Below are 16,634 nucleotides of genomic sequence, written 5' to 3' on the forward strand. Positions count from 1 at the left end.
GCTCCGTGTCCCGCTAAGGTCCCGTGTCCTTGTCCAGGGTCCCCAGGCGCTGTGGCGCCCACCCGCCGCCTTTATCGCGGCTCACGGGCACAGCGCGGGCACAGCGCGGGCACAGCGCGGGCACAGCGCGGGCACAGCGCGGGCACAGCGGGCAGAGCACCGCAGGGCCGCGGCCGGGCAGCCCCGCTGCCCCCGCCGGGTCCCGGGCGGGCGTGCCGCTGTCCCCGGCGGGGGCGGGCCCGGGCCGGCTCCCCCTCCCCGCCGCCGGCGGCTGAGCCTTAACAGGTAACGGAGGAGGGGCGGCCGCCGCCGCGGGGTTGCGGCGGGATCTCCTTCCTGGGTTTCCTTTCGCTTCGGCGGGTGCGCCGCGCCGGGCTCACCTGGGCAGGGCACGCCTGGGCCGGGCCGGGCCGCGCCCGCCCAGCCCCGCCGGGCTGCCTGTGGCAGGGGCGGCGCGGCGATGGTGCCGGTGTGCGGCGGGGTCTGCGCCCGCCGCCTGCTGCCGATGGTGGCGGCCGGCCGGGGGCCGCTCCTGCTCGCCATCACCCGGGCCCGCAGCAGCCAGGCGGGGGGCGCCGCCCCGGCCATCAAGAAGCGAGGCTACGACATCACCAGGAACCCCCACCTCAACAAGGTGGGTGCCTTTGGCCGGGGTGCTGCAGGGGCGTGCGGGCCCGGGCCTCGGGCAGGGCGGCGGACGTGGGGAAGGCCCGGATCGCTCCCTGGGGACGGTCCCAAAGGGGTGAAACGCTGGGGAGGGGGAGCGGCCGTGGGTTGAGCTGAAAGGAGCACGGGATGTGTGATGGGTGCCCAGCGGCTGGCTCGGTGCTGCGGCCTCCTGTGGAGTCGGGCACCTGCCTCCCCCTGACCGCTGTCCTGCTGCCGCAGTGGCACGGACAGAGCCTGGGTAGGGCAGAAGTGACCTTGCCTGGGAACTGAAGCTGTTTGCCTGAAAGCACAAAAATTGGGATGGAGAAAATACAACTTCTCTTTAAAGTCCAATACCAAAATCTGAGTTATATATATTTTTTTCTTAACTTTTTAAAATGCATATAGCTATGAAATGGGTCATTTACACCTTCATGATGAAACAAGCATGTGTGGCTGTTCTTGTTTTCACTCTTCCTTTCATAGCATATCCATAGCTGTGTGTGCTCCACTACCAAAGCAACATCTCGCCAGGCTGAAGATGTGTTTATCATCAATACTGTGGAAACGTTAATAATACAGTTATAATAAGAATAAAAAATGCTTTTGGAGAAAGTTTTGAGTGAAGTCTACAGAGCATGTGAAGTGAGACTCTGTAACTTAACTCTACACTGCTTTTCATAATTTGAAGAGAAAAAAATAATCTGGGTGCCAATATTGGGATCTAATATGTCAGACTCAATAATGTTGGGTTCTACTTTCTCCTGTTAATGTTACTAGAAATAACTACAGGTGCATTATTTACCTAAAATGAGCATTATTAAATAAACATGGTATTGAAATTGATTGATTGATTGATTGGGCTATGACTTGTCATATGCTTGGTACACAGTTATCCAGTCCATGAGCCTCCTATGTCGTCTTCCAGACTGGAGACCCTTTGGATGACCTCTTTAGCTTTGTGTAGGATGAGCTGCATCTTCTGGTACCATTTCAGCATCCATAGAGATGAATCCCAAAGGACCAAGGCATGCGATGACATTGAATATTACTGACAGTGGGTATTACTGAATATGCAACAACTTGATAAGCAGTCTGGTTTGAATCATTGTATAGTGCCTGTGTGTAAGGCTGAAGAGAAAAGGGACTGCCAACTAGGTAATAAATAACAGTAATTTGTCGGCATTAAGAGGTTTTGATGGGTGCTTCATGGTAGTTACAAAGAGTGACATAGCTAATGTTTCTTGTTTTCTTGCATATACTGATTTGAACTGAAAAATTAATGCTTTGACCTTTCCTCTGTGTAATGCAATAATAACACACAAACAGTTGAGTTTGGCTGATGAAAGAGTAGATTTTTAACTACTTAATGTCCTGTTTTATACTTCTCAGAACTGAGGCTTTTCTTGAGTGTTTTCCCTCCTCCCAGTGAAACAAGGTATTTTTCTTGACATTTAAATGGAATTTTTGTCCATGTGGAGAGAAGGGTAGAAAACTGTTCCTGTTAAAGGAAAAATGTACTGTAGTGTGCCGTGTTTAATTGGCCATGAGAAGTCTCCCAGCTGGTTCTCCAGCCTGTGTGTTTGCTGTTTGCTGCGTTTCTCAGTCACCGAGATAAATCGTCTGCACAGCATCCAAGTCAAGACAGAGATGGCTTACATCTGTGGTGAGAGATAAGGGCTGCTTGTGTATGCACCCAGGTAACCCATCATTACCAAACACTCATGACCTCTTTCCAGACTTTTCTAAACAGGCTTTCCATTTCTCTGTGGCTCTTAGCAGTTCATTGTAGCCTCTGAAGAATTACCTGTGTTCAGCTGAAACAGTGTTTTTCAGGCAGTTCATGTGTTGTCAGTGTGGGATTGGTGGCCCTTTGGTCTGCTGTGCTGCAGCAGTGTAAATCAAAATTAGGGATCCTTAATTTAGGTAGGTTTTCAGCTGTTGTACTCTCCTCACATTGCAATTACTCTTTACCCCTTCGGTAACTAAATGCAGGCATGGGGTTATTGCTGTTTTTCTGCAGTGGATCTCACTTTAATCTAAATTTTCAACTGATTGCAAGCAGCTCTGCAGGGAATAGTCCTTGCATCTCTCCAAGAACCTCAAAAAAAAAAAATGTTCAGAAGTGAGACTTTGGGCAGCAAGTATTTTGCTGCTTTATTCAATACCATGTCTGTTTTATAGGTTTTGGATGAAGTTTCAGCTGTCAGTCTGAAGCTGTGAAGTGTGTGGTATTTATTCAATGAAGAACACTGTCCCTTCAGCAGAATTGCAGACAGATTTACAGTCTGAGGTTATTGATCCAAGTTTTTGCTTGCTTACTAGGTTGAAGGTGCTTTGAAGAAGAAGCAGACTCAAAATCCGCTGCTGGCAGGTCCTCTGTAATATCCTAAATATTAGTAAAAGTGATAGCAGGCTGTCCTCTGAGAAGTTCCCCTGGTTTCCAAAGGTGCCTGAGAAGAAGAAGAAAAATAAATCCAAAAGCTATTTATGGATTTAATAAATTGGCAGTTGTTTCTTCCCTTTGTTCTTTGTTTACTGTGAGCTACATTTCTTACTACTGTGATATTCAAATACTGTTCTTCCTTGAGTTGTGAAGTGTGACAGTCCATGTTTAATCCAAGGACAGGACTTGGGAAACATCAGCATTCTTGTGAGAGGTACTTGCAGCTTTAAAAGGCAATAGCAATTGTTGTTATTTGTCTGAGGAGTCTCAGAAATAAGAAGAGGGTGAAGAAGAACTTGTCACATGTTTTTATGAAGTGCTTCATGAAGAAATTCTTTTCTAGACCTCGAACACCGCAAAATCGGAAAACCTAGAAATGTTAATAATGTCGGATAACGCAGAGCACTGGTAAGAGTGTTCTGTGGTAATCCAATGCAAACTGGACTTGCTTGGACAGAAAGAAGTCTCTTTTACTGTGGGACCTCAGCCTTGTGAAAAAGCTGATTCAGTGCTCAGAGCCTGGGAGGAAAGATGGGGCTTCCCTTACCAACTACCTTGTGTATCAAAGCTGCCGTGTGTTTGGTGTGGTCAAGTCCATGTCCTGTTCTCTCTGACACTGCTGTCAGTTCTTAAGATTTGTGCAGTTCTGTTCATCTCAGATGTGCCTTTTATGATTCCCAGTTTTTCTAGGGACTCTGTCAAATTCATATGCCTTTTTTTGTATTTGAACAAACACAGGCTGAGCTGGACAATCCCTAGCTCGACCACACACCTGCAGGGACTCAAAAATCTTATTGTGTCCAAAACTGACTGTAACTTTGCTCATGACATCTGACTGGAAGGCTGATGACACTTCTTGCATTTTTCTGGAAGTTCTAATTTTGAGATAAATCATGCCTGCTTGGAGATCTGCCATCACAAACAGATGCAGCACTGGAGGTCACAGTTTGTTTTCAGAGTGGCAGGATATTGCCCTATTTGAAGGGTTAAGATAATCCATTAAACTTTCCTGCAAGTGCAATGCAAGGATCTGACTTTGTGGTCTCTCGGTACATCTGGTAATACTCTCTACTCCTCTGATGTGCATGCATGTTCTCCATTGTTTTTCATGGAATGTCATGATGAATTGCCAAAAAAAAATCCCCAACAAAACAAAATTACTAGTCTAGATCTGTAAGAATCAAACCTTAAAGAACTGCTGTAGGTTTCTGCAGCATTTTTTGAATGTACTGCTGTATACATGATTAAAATGCAGAAAGGTTGTTTGTCCTTCAGCTTTGCAGGGATTGAAATTGAGCTAACTGAGGGTTCTTTGAACAGTGTCAGTAATTTGCCACTGCAGCTGAGAAACAAATCATGTGATCTTGCACACGGCTGCACTTGGCAGCTGTGGTGAAACAGCTAAAATTAGGTGGATTTGTAAAATGATTTGATTTTAAAAGAAATAGTACTGAGCACAAGAGCAGTGTGTCTGAAATTAGTTGGCAAGATCAAATCGAGGCAGAATTCTGTTTTCAAAGTAGTGAATCTCTCTAAATCCACAGGACTGAGTTCTTACAACTGGAGTTTCTCTTGCAGCTGGAGTTTTCAGTTGGCTAGCTTTAGGTTTGGATAGATCCATAACAGCTGAGTGATGCATGGGGCTTTAATATGTGCATTCCAGCATTTGTTAACTTACCATCTGTTCATGTTTTGCAAAGGAAGAATATGAGGCGGGCAGAGTTTAGAGGTTCCCCTCATATTTTTTCAGGAGCCCAAAACTATTTTAGCAAAGTTGGGGGGGCACATTTTAGACTGGACAAGTTAATTTAGGGAAAAAAATCCACTGGGGGTTATTAAACACTTTAAAAAAACACCTGGCTTAGAAAGTCTCCAAACTGAAAATGGTGAAAAGATGGGAGAGTGCAGTGGAAGAGTATCCTATTAACCTGCGTTATTTACTCTTCTTAAGGCTTGTGGCTGCTGCAGGAGACAGGATGCTCATGTACATGAAGTGACCTGATGGTACCATTGAGTTTCTAGGGATATCAAACAAGACACTTGCATAGCCAAACCCTGCAACTTTAGACCCAAGTAAAACTATAGCTGAGAGATGATGTTTTGTAAAATCAGCTTCTAAATACTCTAGAGTAGAAATGTGAGTGAGCTGGAGCACTGTGCATCGTGATGAACCTTCGATGGTGCCCGGAGCAGAGAGGCTCTTTACATGTTTGTGCTTCATTAGTCAAGCCAAGGTGCATGTATCCTCCTGACTTCAATTGGAAACAAACTCCATGGAGGTGAGCTTTGGCCAAATATTTTGGCAAATGTGGTGGTGTTCTGGAAATACGATTGCTCAGTTAGATGTGTTTTGGCCATCATCCTGGCACGTCAACTTTCATTTTTATTTGCTTGATTTTAGTGTCAGTCATATATTTTTCTGAGGCCAGACTGTCTTTTGGCAAGGACCTTTCCTAATATTTTGGTGCCAAAGAACTTGTTGTTATGGTGTGGTCAGCAGACTGAGCCCAAACTAAATCTGTTGGTCCTTCTGGTATTAGCAGCAGCCTGCAAAAGTCCCTTTACTCCCCGAGCCTGGATTCCAGTTCATCTCTCTTATCATAGCCAAACCAAGAAGCCATCTGCCTTCCTGTCTGCCTGCATAACCTCTTGCCAACACTGTTACTCTCCCCTTTGAGATGCTGCTAATGCTTTGGGAGTAGCGTTCCCATGGAAAAGCTTGGAAGTGCATAGGATATCTGTTGCTGTGAGGGTGAGAGGGGTGCTGATGCAGACCTTGCCTGTATGCTGTACTAATCCGGTAATATGTTGGTCCTTGTTTTCCCTTCAGCCCTTATAAATGAGATTGAGAGATCTTGGAAGCATTGGTTGGGCAGCTTTTATAAGTGCTGAGTTTATGCTTGCACTCAGTGTAAGATTTTAATAAAAATAAATTGGTTTTGGAACAAAACGCTTCTTTCTGTTTTCTGAAAATGTTGTAAAAATACCTTTAAAACTGCCTTTAAGTTGAGGAAATTCATCAGTTTGGCAGCTGCTTATGTTGCTTTCTTTTTATCATGCCCTTTCTTTTGGAGACGCCTTAATCCTTACATCAGGCATGTTTTGGTAAGGCAGAGCCAAGAATGAATGTAGCTCTGGTTTCATAGCATAGGTTAAGCTTTTCGGGCACTTGAATAAAATTTGCACTTAAGTAACACAAATTCTTTGGTGAAGAATATGAAAATTGATATTGTTGCAGTTAGAATGGATGTAGTGCTGAATATTGCAGGTTGTTCACATTCCTATTCCTTGCATCTAGTGAAATATGGGGTAAGCTACTAGTTGATTACTTTGGAAACACTGTAGATGTTGTCAGGAAGACTGAGGATATTATGTGTGAGGTGAACCGTATGTGCTCCACTGACCTCGGCACACTCCAAGCCTTGTCCCTCGTAAGCAGCACAACATACAATGTCACTGATGTCAGAGAACTGTGCTGCTCTGTGATGAGATGAGTCATCAGTGCTCATCAGAATTAGTGATGATTCAGCTGAAGGTGCTGAAAGGCAGTGCTGACCCCCAAGATGAAGTGAAGATCTATAGTCTGTGGCTGGGTTTTGCTTTCACATGGTTTGGATGTGCAGTAGTGTACCCACTAGAGATGGATCTGGCAGCCTTGTAATGCTGTGTGGCAGATTTTGACTCCTGAGTTTTTTATTTTGATGTGTTACATCTGGCATTTGTTAGACAAAACTGGACCTAGAGCTAATTCCATTTGACTTGATTTTGGATTACAGAATCACTAGGTTGGAAGAGATGTACAAGATCATCAAGTCCAACCCATGCCCTAACACCTCAACTAAACCATGGCACCGAGTGCCACATCCAGTCCTTTTTTAAACACATCTCAGGATGGTGACACCACCACCTCCATAGGCAGACAATTCCAGTACTTGATCACTCTTTCTGTAAAAAACTTTTTCCTAATATCCAACCCATATTTCCCATGGTCCGGCTTAAGACTGTGCCCTCTTATTCTGTCAGTTCCTTCCTGGAGAAAGAGACCAACCCCCACCTGGCTACAACCAGCTTTCAGGGAGTTGTAGAGAGTGATAAGGTCACTTCTGGGTCTCCTTTTCTCCAGGCTAAACACCCCCAGCTGCCTCAGTCGTTCCTCACAGCGTTTGTGTTCCAAGTCCCTCTCCAGCCTCATTACCTCCTCTGGATGTGCTCAAGTGTCTCAACATCCTTCCCAAACTGAGGTTGGATCCCATGTGGTCCCAAAGATTTATGAACATCCAAGCAGCGCAGCAGTTCTCTGACTGCCTCCTCCTGCATAGCAGGGGAACCATTCTGCTCCCTGACACCATCTACCAACCCAGGAGGACAAGCCATCTTCCCGCTAAAGACTGTGGCAAAGAAGGCATTAAGCACTTCTGCCTTCTCCTCATCTGCAGTTGCTAAGTTCCGTCCCTCATCCAATAGAGAACAAAGGTTAGTCTTACCCTTCCTTTTGCTATTAATGTATTTGTAAAAACATTTTTTATTTTCCTTTACAAAAGTTGCCAAATTAAGTACAAATTGAGCTTTGGCCTCCCTAAATTTTTTCCTGCGTGCCCTAGCAACCCCCTTAAATACTTCCTGAGAGACCTGACCCTCCTTCCAAAGATGATACATCCTCTTTTTATTCCTAAATTCTCTCAAAACCTCCTTGCCCATTCAGGCTGGATGTTTGCCTCACTGACTCATTTTTCGGCACACAGGGACAGTCTATTCCTGTGCCCTCAGGATCTCTGTTTTGAGGCATGCCCACCTTTCCTGGTCTCCTTTGTTTTTAAGGGCTGCTTCCCAAGGAACTCTCTGAATAAGTCGCTTAAATAGGCCAAAGTCTGCCCTCTGGAAGTCCAATGTAAAAGTCTTATTGATGTTCCTCCTGATTTCACCAGATATCAAGAACTTTATAATTTCATATCACTGTGCCCCAAGTGGCCTCCAACCACCACATCTCCCACCAGCCCATCTCTATTTGCAAACAGCAGATCTAAGTAGTCCCTCCCCTGGTGGGCTCACTCATCAGCTGCGACAAAATGTTGTCCTCCACACACTCTAAAAGCTCCTAGACTGCCTCTTTTTTTACTGCATTAAGTTCTGCTGATGAAGGCAATGCAAATTGAATTCCTCTTTGCTTCTGCAGCAGTCACCTCCAGAACTGGTGCTGTTACTGACCTTCATTCAGAGATGAGAAAGGAAAGGTTGTTCTTTAATGAATAACTGTGCTTTCTTGATATCTTTTGCTGAAGGTGGGACAGTTGCAATTTTTTATAGTATTTAGGCCCCTTCAGGACTTTGGGATAGTTTTCTTTTCTGACTTGCTGTAAATGATGCTCATCTACCTTCCTGCCCTGCCTCACTTGCCTGGCTGATGGGACATACTGTTCAAACATACCTTTTGGCAGCTCTCCTGTACTTTAGGTGTTTTACTCATTCTTCACTTCAAAGAGAGCCCCTGCCACCACGTACTCCCATGTGGGCAGGACTCTGTCATTTCTAGCACTGAGGCTCTGGCAGAGGTTGGGCCTCGAGTTTGATAGGGAAGCTGCCAATGCACATGGCAGCTGTAGCTGAAAGCTGGATGCTGCCCTGAACAGGAGAAGCCTTGCCTCTACCTCTCTGTTAATTAAATGGCATGCAGTTCTATAGATAGTCTTATTTTTCTGGGGGATCTTTAGGTTTTTTTGTTGGTTTGGGTTTTTCTTTGTCTCTTTCTTTTCCTCTGTTACTTATTTTTTTGTCTTTTTCTCACTGAAATACAGACCTGCTACCAAACCTTGAGCAGCCTATTGTAGCACTTACCCAAATAAATTCTTTTGGGACAGACTTAGCTTTAGAGCTGTTGTAAGCAGGTCAGACAGGCCTTGGTCCTTGGGGGAGAATAAACACTGCTGAAATTCCCTGTCTTTCAATAGAAGGCTTAGTACAACAGCAAACATGACTACTTTCAGTTTAGAATGTGCTCTAGTGGAGATGATGAGCACGTTTTTAATTTTTTAACCTCCTCTTTGAGGCCCAGGGGTGACACTTGTTATCTGTCTCCCCAGACAATGTGACATTTTGACAAATGACTTCTGTAGTGTCAGCCTAATACAATATCTTTCTTCTAAAAATGTTTTAAATGGCAGAGCTTTTTATAGTTCTGCAGCTGCCAAACACAAAACTAAGACAGGAACTGAGCAGACTATGGTTCTGACAAAGAAAATAAGGCAAATGCAAAAGTTTTCTGCATATCAACATTTTCTACTTTGCAGCTCTCTGTTGCACACATAACCTTTTTCAACATGTGGACCCACAGAACTGAAAGAGATTTTCAGTACCTTTCTCTAGTGTATATATAAAAAAAGATTAGCTCCACACCTTAGAGAATTCTATTCTGTATGTCTAGCTTAAAAAATGCTAAGTCTGTTTTATAATAGGTCCATATGTATTAGCTGTGTTCAGCCTCATAAAACATGTAGTTAAGACTTCATTGTGTTTCTAAATACTGGAAAAAATAGGTTATTTCAAAACCCAACAGTGCTATGCTCTCCTGGACAAGATGTCTTGAACATTTTCTCTTTGGCTGGGCCAATGGATTTGTCACTTTGCCTAGTGGTTAAATTCATTATGGAAACTATTAAATTCTGTTTAATCTTCATTTGAATGGTTTGATGTAAAACCTGCAGGTGATTTCATTATATTTGCATTATTTGTGATTATTATAAATGAGAGAATGGATTAAACTGCCAAATCCTGTTATTTTTTGAAGTGTCCAGATTATTAAGGGTTTCTGTTGTTAAGATGGTCTAAGCAGGTAAGCAGGGCAGAGGCTGGAGCAAGAGATAATCTGTTTTATTGTGCCTAATGATTTAGAGGTAGGGGGAAAGGGGAGAAGTAAGTCCAGGGATTTTCATGTTTGTAGCCCTTCTTCTAGTGACTATTTTTTCATATCCCCAGCCAGATTACTTGGTCCAATAAACAAAGAAAGAAAAATCCAACAAAAAACCCTACCACCACCCAAGCCAAAAAAAACTTCTCCCTTTTAGCCATTTCCTTCCTCACAGGGAATTTGATGTCTTCATGTTGTCACTTGTGTCTTTAGCTAATTTCTGTGATAAAACAACTGCCTCTGAAAATCAGGTTCCTTGATCACAATTACTGGAGGGTCAAGTCCCTTCTTTCCCCCAGTACTGTATGAAGGCTTCTATATCTAGCCATTAAATGAGAAAATTAACAAAAACTGTTTGCTGAAGTGCTAAATCTGACTACTGGGGAAGAAAAAAATCTAAACATTGTATCTCCATTGTTTTGGCTTTTATTTTTCTATGACAAAACCTCTTTAAAATCTAGCAAAAAACCCCAAAACTGCTGCAAGAGAAAGTAATACAGTAGAGGAGTGTGCATAAAGTCTGAATTCCAGCAGAATTCAGACTCTTTTAGGGAAAAGTATTGTACAATGGTTGCAAAAGTGTGAAAGACACTTGTACTAGAACAACTTAGCAGTTCAGGTGTTTTCTGGGCCAGAGACACACAGTTTGTGGGAGAGGATCCCAAAATACTTGATAAGGATGTGATGAGGATATGGGGAAGAAGAATTGAAAACTTTGCTTTTCCCCGACGCCTGGCATATACAGTGGCTTGATGTATGAAAGGCATAAAATGTAGTGATAGAGGTGACCATGTGCTCCAGGTAGGCAGCTTTACCAAAAACTTTCCAAGTGGAATTCCCTGCTGGTCTTGATACAGAGGCTCACTCTGCAGTTTCAGCTACTTCATACTCACTAGTGAATTGACCTGTCGTTGGTGGCTCACGAGTTTGTAAATTATATTCAAACACAGAAATAGCTGTTCAAAGGTAAAGGTAAAATAAAAGAATTTTTTTTGTCTCAAGTTGTAAGGATTTTCAGTGCACATACCACTGTGATTTGTTGCTCATTGCACACATGCAGCAGATTCCTCTTAGGTTTGGTAACTTGCCCAGGTTGTGATGTGCAGCAGTATTTATTCGAAGGAGATGTGGAACGTGCCTTTCACTCCATGTGCTGATGCCAGCAGCTTTTCCTGGCTTGTGTCTGGGGGGAAAAATGCTTGCAACAGCAGAGCCCTGCCTGAGCATGGCTCTTTGGTTTCTAAGGGGCAGCGTAGGCTTAAGTCATTGGGAGTGTTTCTGTTGACTTCAGTCAACTTTACACTGAGCCTTTTTTAATTTAGGAATAAGCAGCTGCACCATTCAAGTTACAAGGTCATTTTCATTACAGACTATGAAGGTTAAAAGTAGTAGATTGTCAAATGCCATCATCTTGCTCTGTTAATAAATAGTAATTAAAATGAAAGCATGTGCAAAAAATTGTGCTTACTGATTGTTTAAGCCAAAGTCTAAAAGCAAAAATGGAATTTATTAATAATACCAATTTCTACTGATAGATAATCCCATGAAGACTCCAACTACTCACATAGTTGTGTGTCCTAAAAATCAAAAGTGCATGTTAGTGTTCTTTATTTTAGTGTGGTCTGCCTAAACTCATTCATCTTCCATAAGAGCTTTGGAGTGACCCACTCAGTGATGCCTTTCCAATGCCAAAAACTGTCCTCTGGCATGCCAGCAAGAAGAGCTGGACTTACTCACAAGACCTGCCGGAGGAAAAACGAGGGCACTAACTGCGATGCCTTGGAGAACTTGAAGCTGTCCTGCAGAGTTCTTGTAGCTGAATAAAATTTACAAAAGTGCCTTTGAACTGTGACCTTCCAAATGTCCACTGGTCAAGGGTAATGGAGTGGGGTTACGAAAGCAGAATGAGTGCATGACTCATGCTTGCTGAAACTGGGCCACTCTTCCTAGGGGCAAGTAATTGTTTTGTATTTAGCATGTTAACTGTATTTGAAGTTATAAGATAACAAAGTAATTTCTCATATAAATAGAAAGGAAGTGATGGGAAGGTGCTGGAAAGCAGCGGCGAGACTCTGGCTGCTGCTGTAAAATGAGTTTAGTGTTGACCACTTTTAAAAAGCTCATTACATTTTAAAGATAAGCTTTAATGGAATTGGCAGTGACAGTGAAACTGTAACCAGATCTCGTTGTTTTGTACAAGTGCCTTTCAGGTTTCTCTGCAAGGTCGAATGTCCTATGGACTGGCAGCTGGACTGTTTTCCTTGTAGGAATGTAACTGGTATTTGATGGAGTTGCAAAATGAGTTTCCCAGTGAAGCCAAATATAAAAGAGTATGAGAGTCCAGCAGTTTCACTTCCTGCAAAGCTGGAAACCCTTGTAGCATTTATTAGGATTTCCTGCAGGGAAAGAGGGATATTAATCTTGTTTGACTTACAGAATCATAATATTTGTGCTGCAATTTGTAACACAGAGCAAGAAGTTTTCAATTAGTATTTCCTGAGAAACAGCAAATTCAGTAAAGTAGATGCTTTTAACTTTTCAGGTTTTGTTTTTTTTTGGTTTTTTTTGTTTTTTTGTTTTTTTGTTTTTTTTTTGTCAGAGAATAACTAGAACATCTTACAGGAGCTTAAATGTGGCACAGTGTTGGAGCAGGGAAGAGCAGTGATGAATGTGGCTAAAGATCTGCTAGGACGCAGTGAGCAGCTGGAACCATTCTCAAGTCTTTCTCAATGTCTGATTTGCACCATCATAATGTACTCTCTGAACTGCAGCACTGTATTAAGTGTGCTTGTAGGAGGCAGAAACTTGTTGATAAAAGAGTCACCTGGTCAGTTCATCACTGGTGTTAATTTTCCTAGTGTTGGAAAATTTTTCCCAAGCTGAGCTGATTGCAATGAACCCTGATTTAGGGCCCAAACCAAATTGGCATGAAGTACTGTCAGCCTCTTTACTTTCAGATTTGTATCAATTTTAAATTATGGAATGCACTTTATGTCTCTTGAAAAGAGGCTTAAGCCTTTACTTTGGGGAAGCACTGCATTTTCCTATCCAGGCAGAAGAATGCTGCTAAGAGGGGTGAGGCTGAGGCTTGGGCTGAGGAGCTGCAAGTATGTGAGAGTTTCCAGATCATGTGGTAGGCATGGTTACTAAACCATCTGGACAAACTTTGTGCATTGTACATATTCCTCATCTCCATTCTGGATGAGATGGGCCATGTATCTGGGGCTTCTAGGCATCCAGCATCTCCTTTGCATATAGTCTGCATATGCAGAGGCTGATCGTATTTGGGATGGATTGGATTTACTGTCCACTTGCAGACTAATTCATCATGTGAGGCTGAAGCTCTGAGCCAGCTCCTGGACTTTCTGAAATCACAGGGCAACAGCCAAAATCCTAACATTTTTCACCAACAGGAAATCTAGGCAGAAACAGAGTGAATGCCTTGAGATACCTGTACAGGAGAGAATAGACCTCAGAGCTCCTTCTTTAGGAAGAACATCTCTATTCATGTTTGTTAATTCACCTGACAAATGAGAGGTGAAGACAAAGTATACTAGAAGTTTACTCTATACTTAATTGCTCTGCAAATTAAGAAACATCTTAATCAGCTAGATTTATGTAGAATTTTTTCTAACTTGAGTGTAAAATGGAGTTACAGATTACTTTTTCAGTCCAGTGAAACTGTGGTTAGACACATAATCCCCAGCTGTAGCTTCCAGATTTTAGCAAAATATAGAAACAATTGAATTTGAATGTCAAAACTGGAAAAATGGAAGAAAAAAAAAGAAAAAAAAAAGCAGAAAAGGAAAAATGTGACTGAGAGAAATATTTGTGGCTTATTTCTTATTCCTAATTCTTGAGACTTTCAAGGCATGTATCATTCACTTTCTGCTTTTCATTAATGAGATTCATTCAGACTGGAGCCCTAACTACTGCTGCATTATATCAAATGCTTTTGAACTCTGTCCCATTTCTTATCAGTTATGGAGGACAGTTTCTGAATCACTGATAAGCATTCCAGAAAGGATCGTGCAGTCATGGGCATCATGTTGTCATAATTTACATTTAGTTTTGGAGTACTTCAGTGGGGAGCTGAATTTAGCTTGCCCAAAGTAATATGGGACATATCAGAATAAATTCTCTCACCATTCAGCCAGCAAACCTGTTTGCTCAGTTGTCTTTTTGTAGCATTTATTATCTGTACCAAAAACGATCTCCACCACAGCCTGTTAGAAGGACACGTGATGTATCAACTGCTATATCCCATACATGCCATCAAACATGCAATGTTGAGTAAGATAAAAAATATTTTGTGAAATATTTCCCAAAAGCTGTGCACAAAGGAAGTGAATGCAAATACACAGCTGCTATAGGAAGTTATTTTAATTCTGTTTACCAGAGCTCACTTCATTTTATTTTTTTTATTTAGTCACTTAAAATTTCTGGGTTTATTTCATAACAGTTCAAAACTTCAAATCACAGTGTGTATAAGTTACAGACACCAATACCTGTAAACTTGAGGTTATTACCTTGTCTGCATAATTAAAATAGTAATTCAATGGAGAACCAAAATAGGCTAAATAATTACACTTAAATCTAGTGGGCCAGAAAGTGGGCTAGTGGATGTGATGTGTGGTCCCCCTGTGATTGCTGCTCAAGTATCTGATGAGACAGATGTAACAACCAGTGATTTCTTAGAAATCAGAAGATTATTGGCCTGAATTTCCTCTCATTTTATTTAATAACACCTTCCAGCAAATGTCTAGGACTAGATCCAAAGCAGATTGAATTTTATGGGAAGCAAATGAGTATTTACAACCCTTTGCAGTGAAGTTATAATCTTACTGGCTTCGTATTGTTTAAGAAAGTGCTTTGCTGAAGTAGGGCATAGGTTTTTGATTTAGTATCCCACTGCTGTAAGACTCCGGGTGTCTTCTGGCTAACGCATATCTGAGGAGTGGATTTATAGGAGCACAGCTGGGTTGTAAACAAATCGTGATGCACTTTGCTCTGCATTTAGAGGGAAGAGAAGCAAAACTACAAGACAATAATCTGTATTTTTGAATACCAGGCAGAAGAAAAACAACTGCAAAACTGAAATGAATTTGCAGGATGAGCTTCAGATGTCTCCAGTTGGCATTTGCTGTATTATTAAATAAATGAGAAGCAAAACACAGTCACTTTCAGCGTATAATCTGCCTTCAGCTGAGGTTACATGGCATTTTTTCACTGAATCACTTTCTTTAATTTGAAAGAGGAAGAGCAGAAGTGTAGTGGATGCATGGAAGAAGAAATCCTGAAGTGGTATCACAGACCCATGTATTATAGTGGGTTTAGATCCTGGATTCTCTAATGGTAGTGTAGGAGTTTGACCTGTCTTTCCCATGTGCTATGCAGTAACTGAGCAGTAAGATTAAAGTATGATTGGTAAAATAGACACATTAAAGATGTTTGGAGCCAGGATCTGCCTCCAAGCTATGGAGAGCAAACCTTTCTAAATCATTCTCCCCAAATAGTCAGACATTAAATTTTGGTTCACTTTGTCTTGGTATGAAAGAACATACTCTGAGACATTTGCTATTCTGGTTCTGAAATTCCAACTCTCTTGTTCCTGCATTTGGAAAGCTAGGGAAAGCAAAGCAAAGTGTAGCAGTAACAAAGATCATAGTGAAGATTGCCTGTAAAGTATGATAAAAGGAATAAAACCCGTAGTCATGGCAAACTTGGCCCTCTTCTATATGCGAGACACTTTGCAAGCCAAAAGTCAATGTATTTCTTGGAAAGAAAACAGATCAGCCGTGTTGTGTAAATGTTTGGGGGTTTATCCTACAGATCCTTAGGTACAGTTGCTTACAGTCTGGAAGTGGAATCTTATCTCCTTGATCCATGTGGAAAGACTTATACCAGGTAGTAGGTTCAGGATTATGCACACATTCTGTGATTTGATGAGAAAATTCAGTGGTAGAAAGATTTAATATGAATGTGGATGCCTAGGTCTGTGCAAACAATACTCCAAGGCATAGATTTTCAGTAAGGACAAAAATAAACCCAGAATGTTTGCCTCTTGCTGAGTCTTAGCAATGTTGTTCCAATATAAACATAGTTTAGAAGTTGTTGGCTTTTAGGAAAAACAATTTATTTTTTTTAATGTCTCTGAGTTATTCAGGTAACCTCAAGTTTTGCAGAACTTCTTTATATTGTCTGGAGAGAAAAAGGCTTGTAGAAGCATCAGGTTAGCTTTTATGCAGAAAATTTGACTGAGGCCAGCATAATGTAATATAGATTCTGTATATTTGCATGTAATAGGAAGTGACTGTAAAATGTGAAACTTCAGGGGAGTCTCTTTGCATTTAACATAACTTCTAGTCAGCAGTAAGATTGTCATAGATTCCAAATACTCCTAACAGTATAAGATTTGAAAAACTTAAATATAGTGTGGATGCTTATCAAAGTGGAATGTTACATTAAATTTGTCTGAAACTGCCCTTTTTTCCCCCCATAAACAATCACATGCGTGTGCCTAGACCATGGTTTTTGGCAGAATCTGGCCTCTTTATTCTAAGTTCTGATTCACTCCTGCTGTTTTCTGAAATTCTCTTCTGATTGTCATGCAGGCAGAGGCATTGCTACTGCCATCTG

At 42.0% G+C, this 16,634-nt stretch overlaps 1 protein-coding gene and 1 long non-coding RNA gene across 2 annotated transcripts in view; both read left to right on the forward strand.

Annotated features, from left to right (window-relative positions):
- The first annotated feature begins 296 nt into the window (after positions 1–296).
- The window catches only part of ME3 (malic enzyme 3), a 117,023-nt gene continuing 100,685 nt past the window's right edge, over positions 297–16,634 (forward strand). Inside the window, exon 1 of the mRNA XM_041483661.1 lies at positions 297–634. Within this exon, the coding sequence (XP_041339595.1) occupies positions 461–634 (174 nt within the window). The 5' untranslated portion in view covers positions 297–460. The remainder of the gene's footprint in view (positions 635–16,634) is intronic.
- LOC121362287 lies at positions 1,556–3,168 on the forward strand. The gene is made up of 2 exons (XR_005956488.1): positions 1,556–1,705; positions 2,974–3,168. It is a non-coding gene; the product is annotated as an uncharacterized LOC121362287 (long non-coding RNA).

The sequence above is a fragment of the Pyrgilauda ruficollis genome, unplaced genomic scaffold (genome assembly GCF_017590135.1).
Source record: "Pyrgilauda ruficollis isolate IOZ18807 unplaced genomic scaffold, ASM1759013v1 scaffold60, whole genome shotgun sequence".
NCBI lineage: Eukaryota > Metazoa > Chordata > Aves > Passeriformes > Passeridae > Pyrgilauda > Pyrgilauda ruficollis.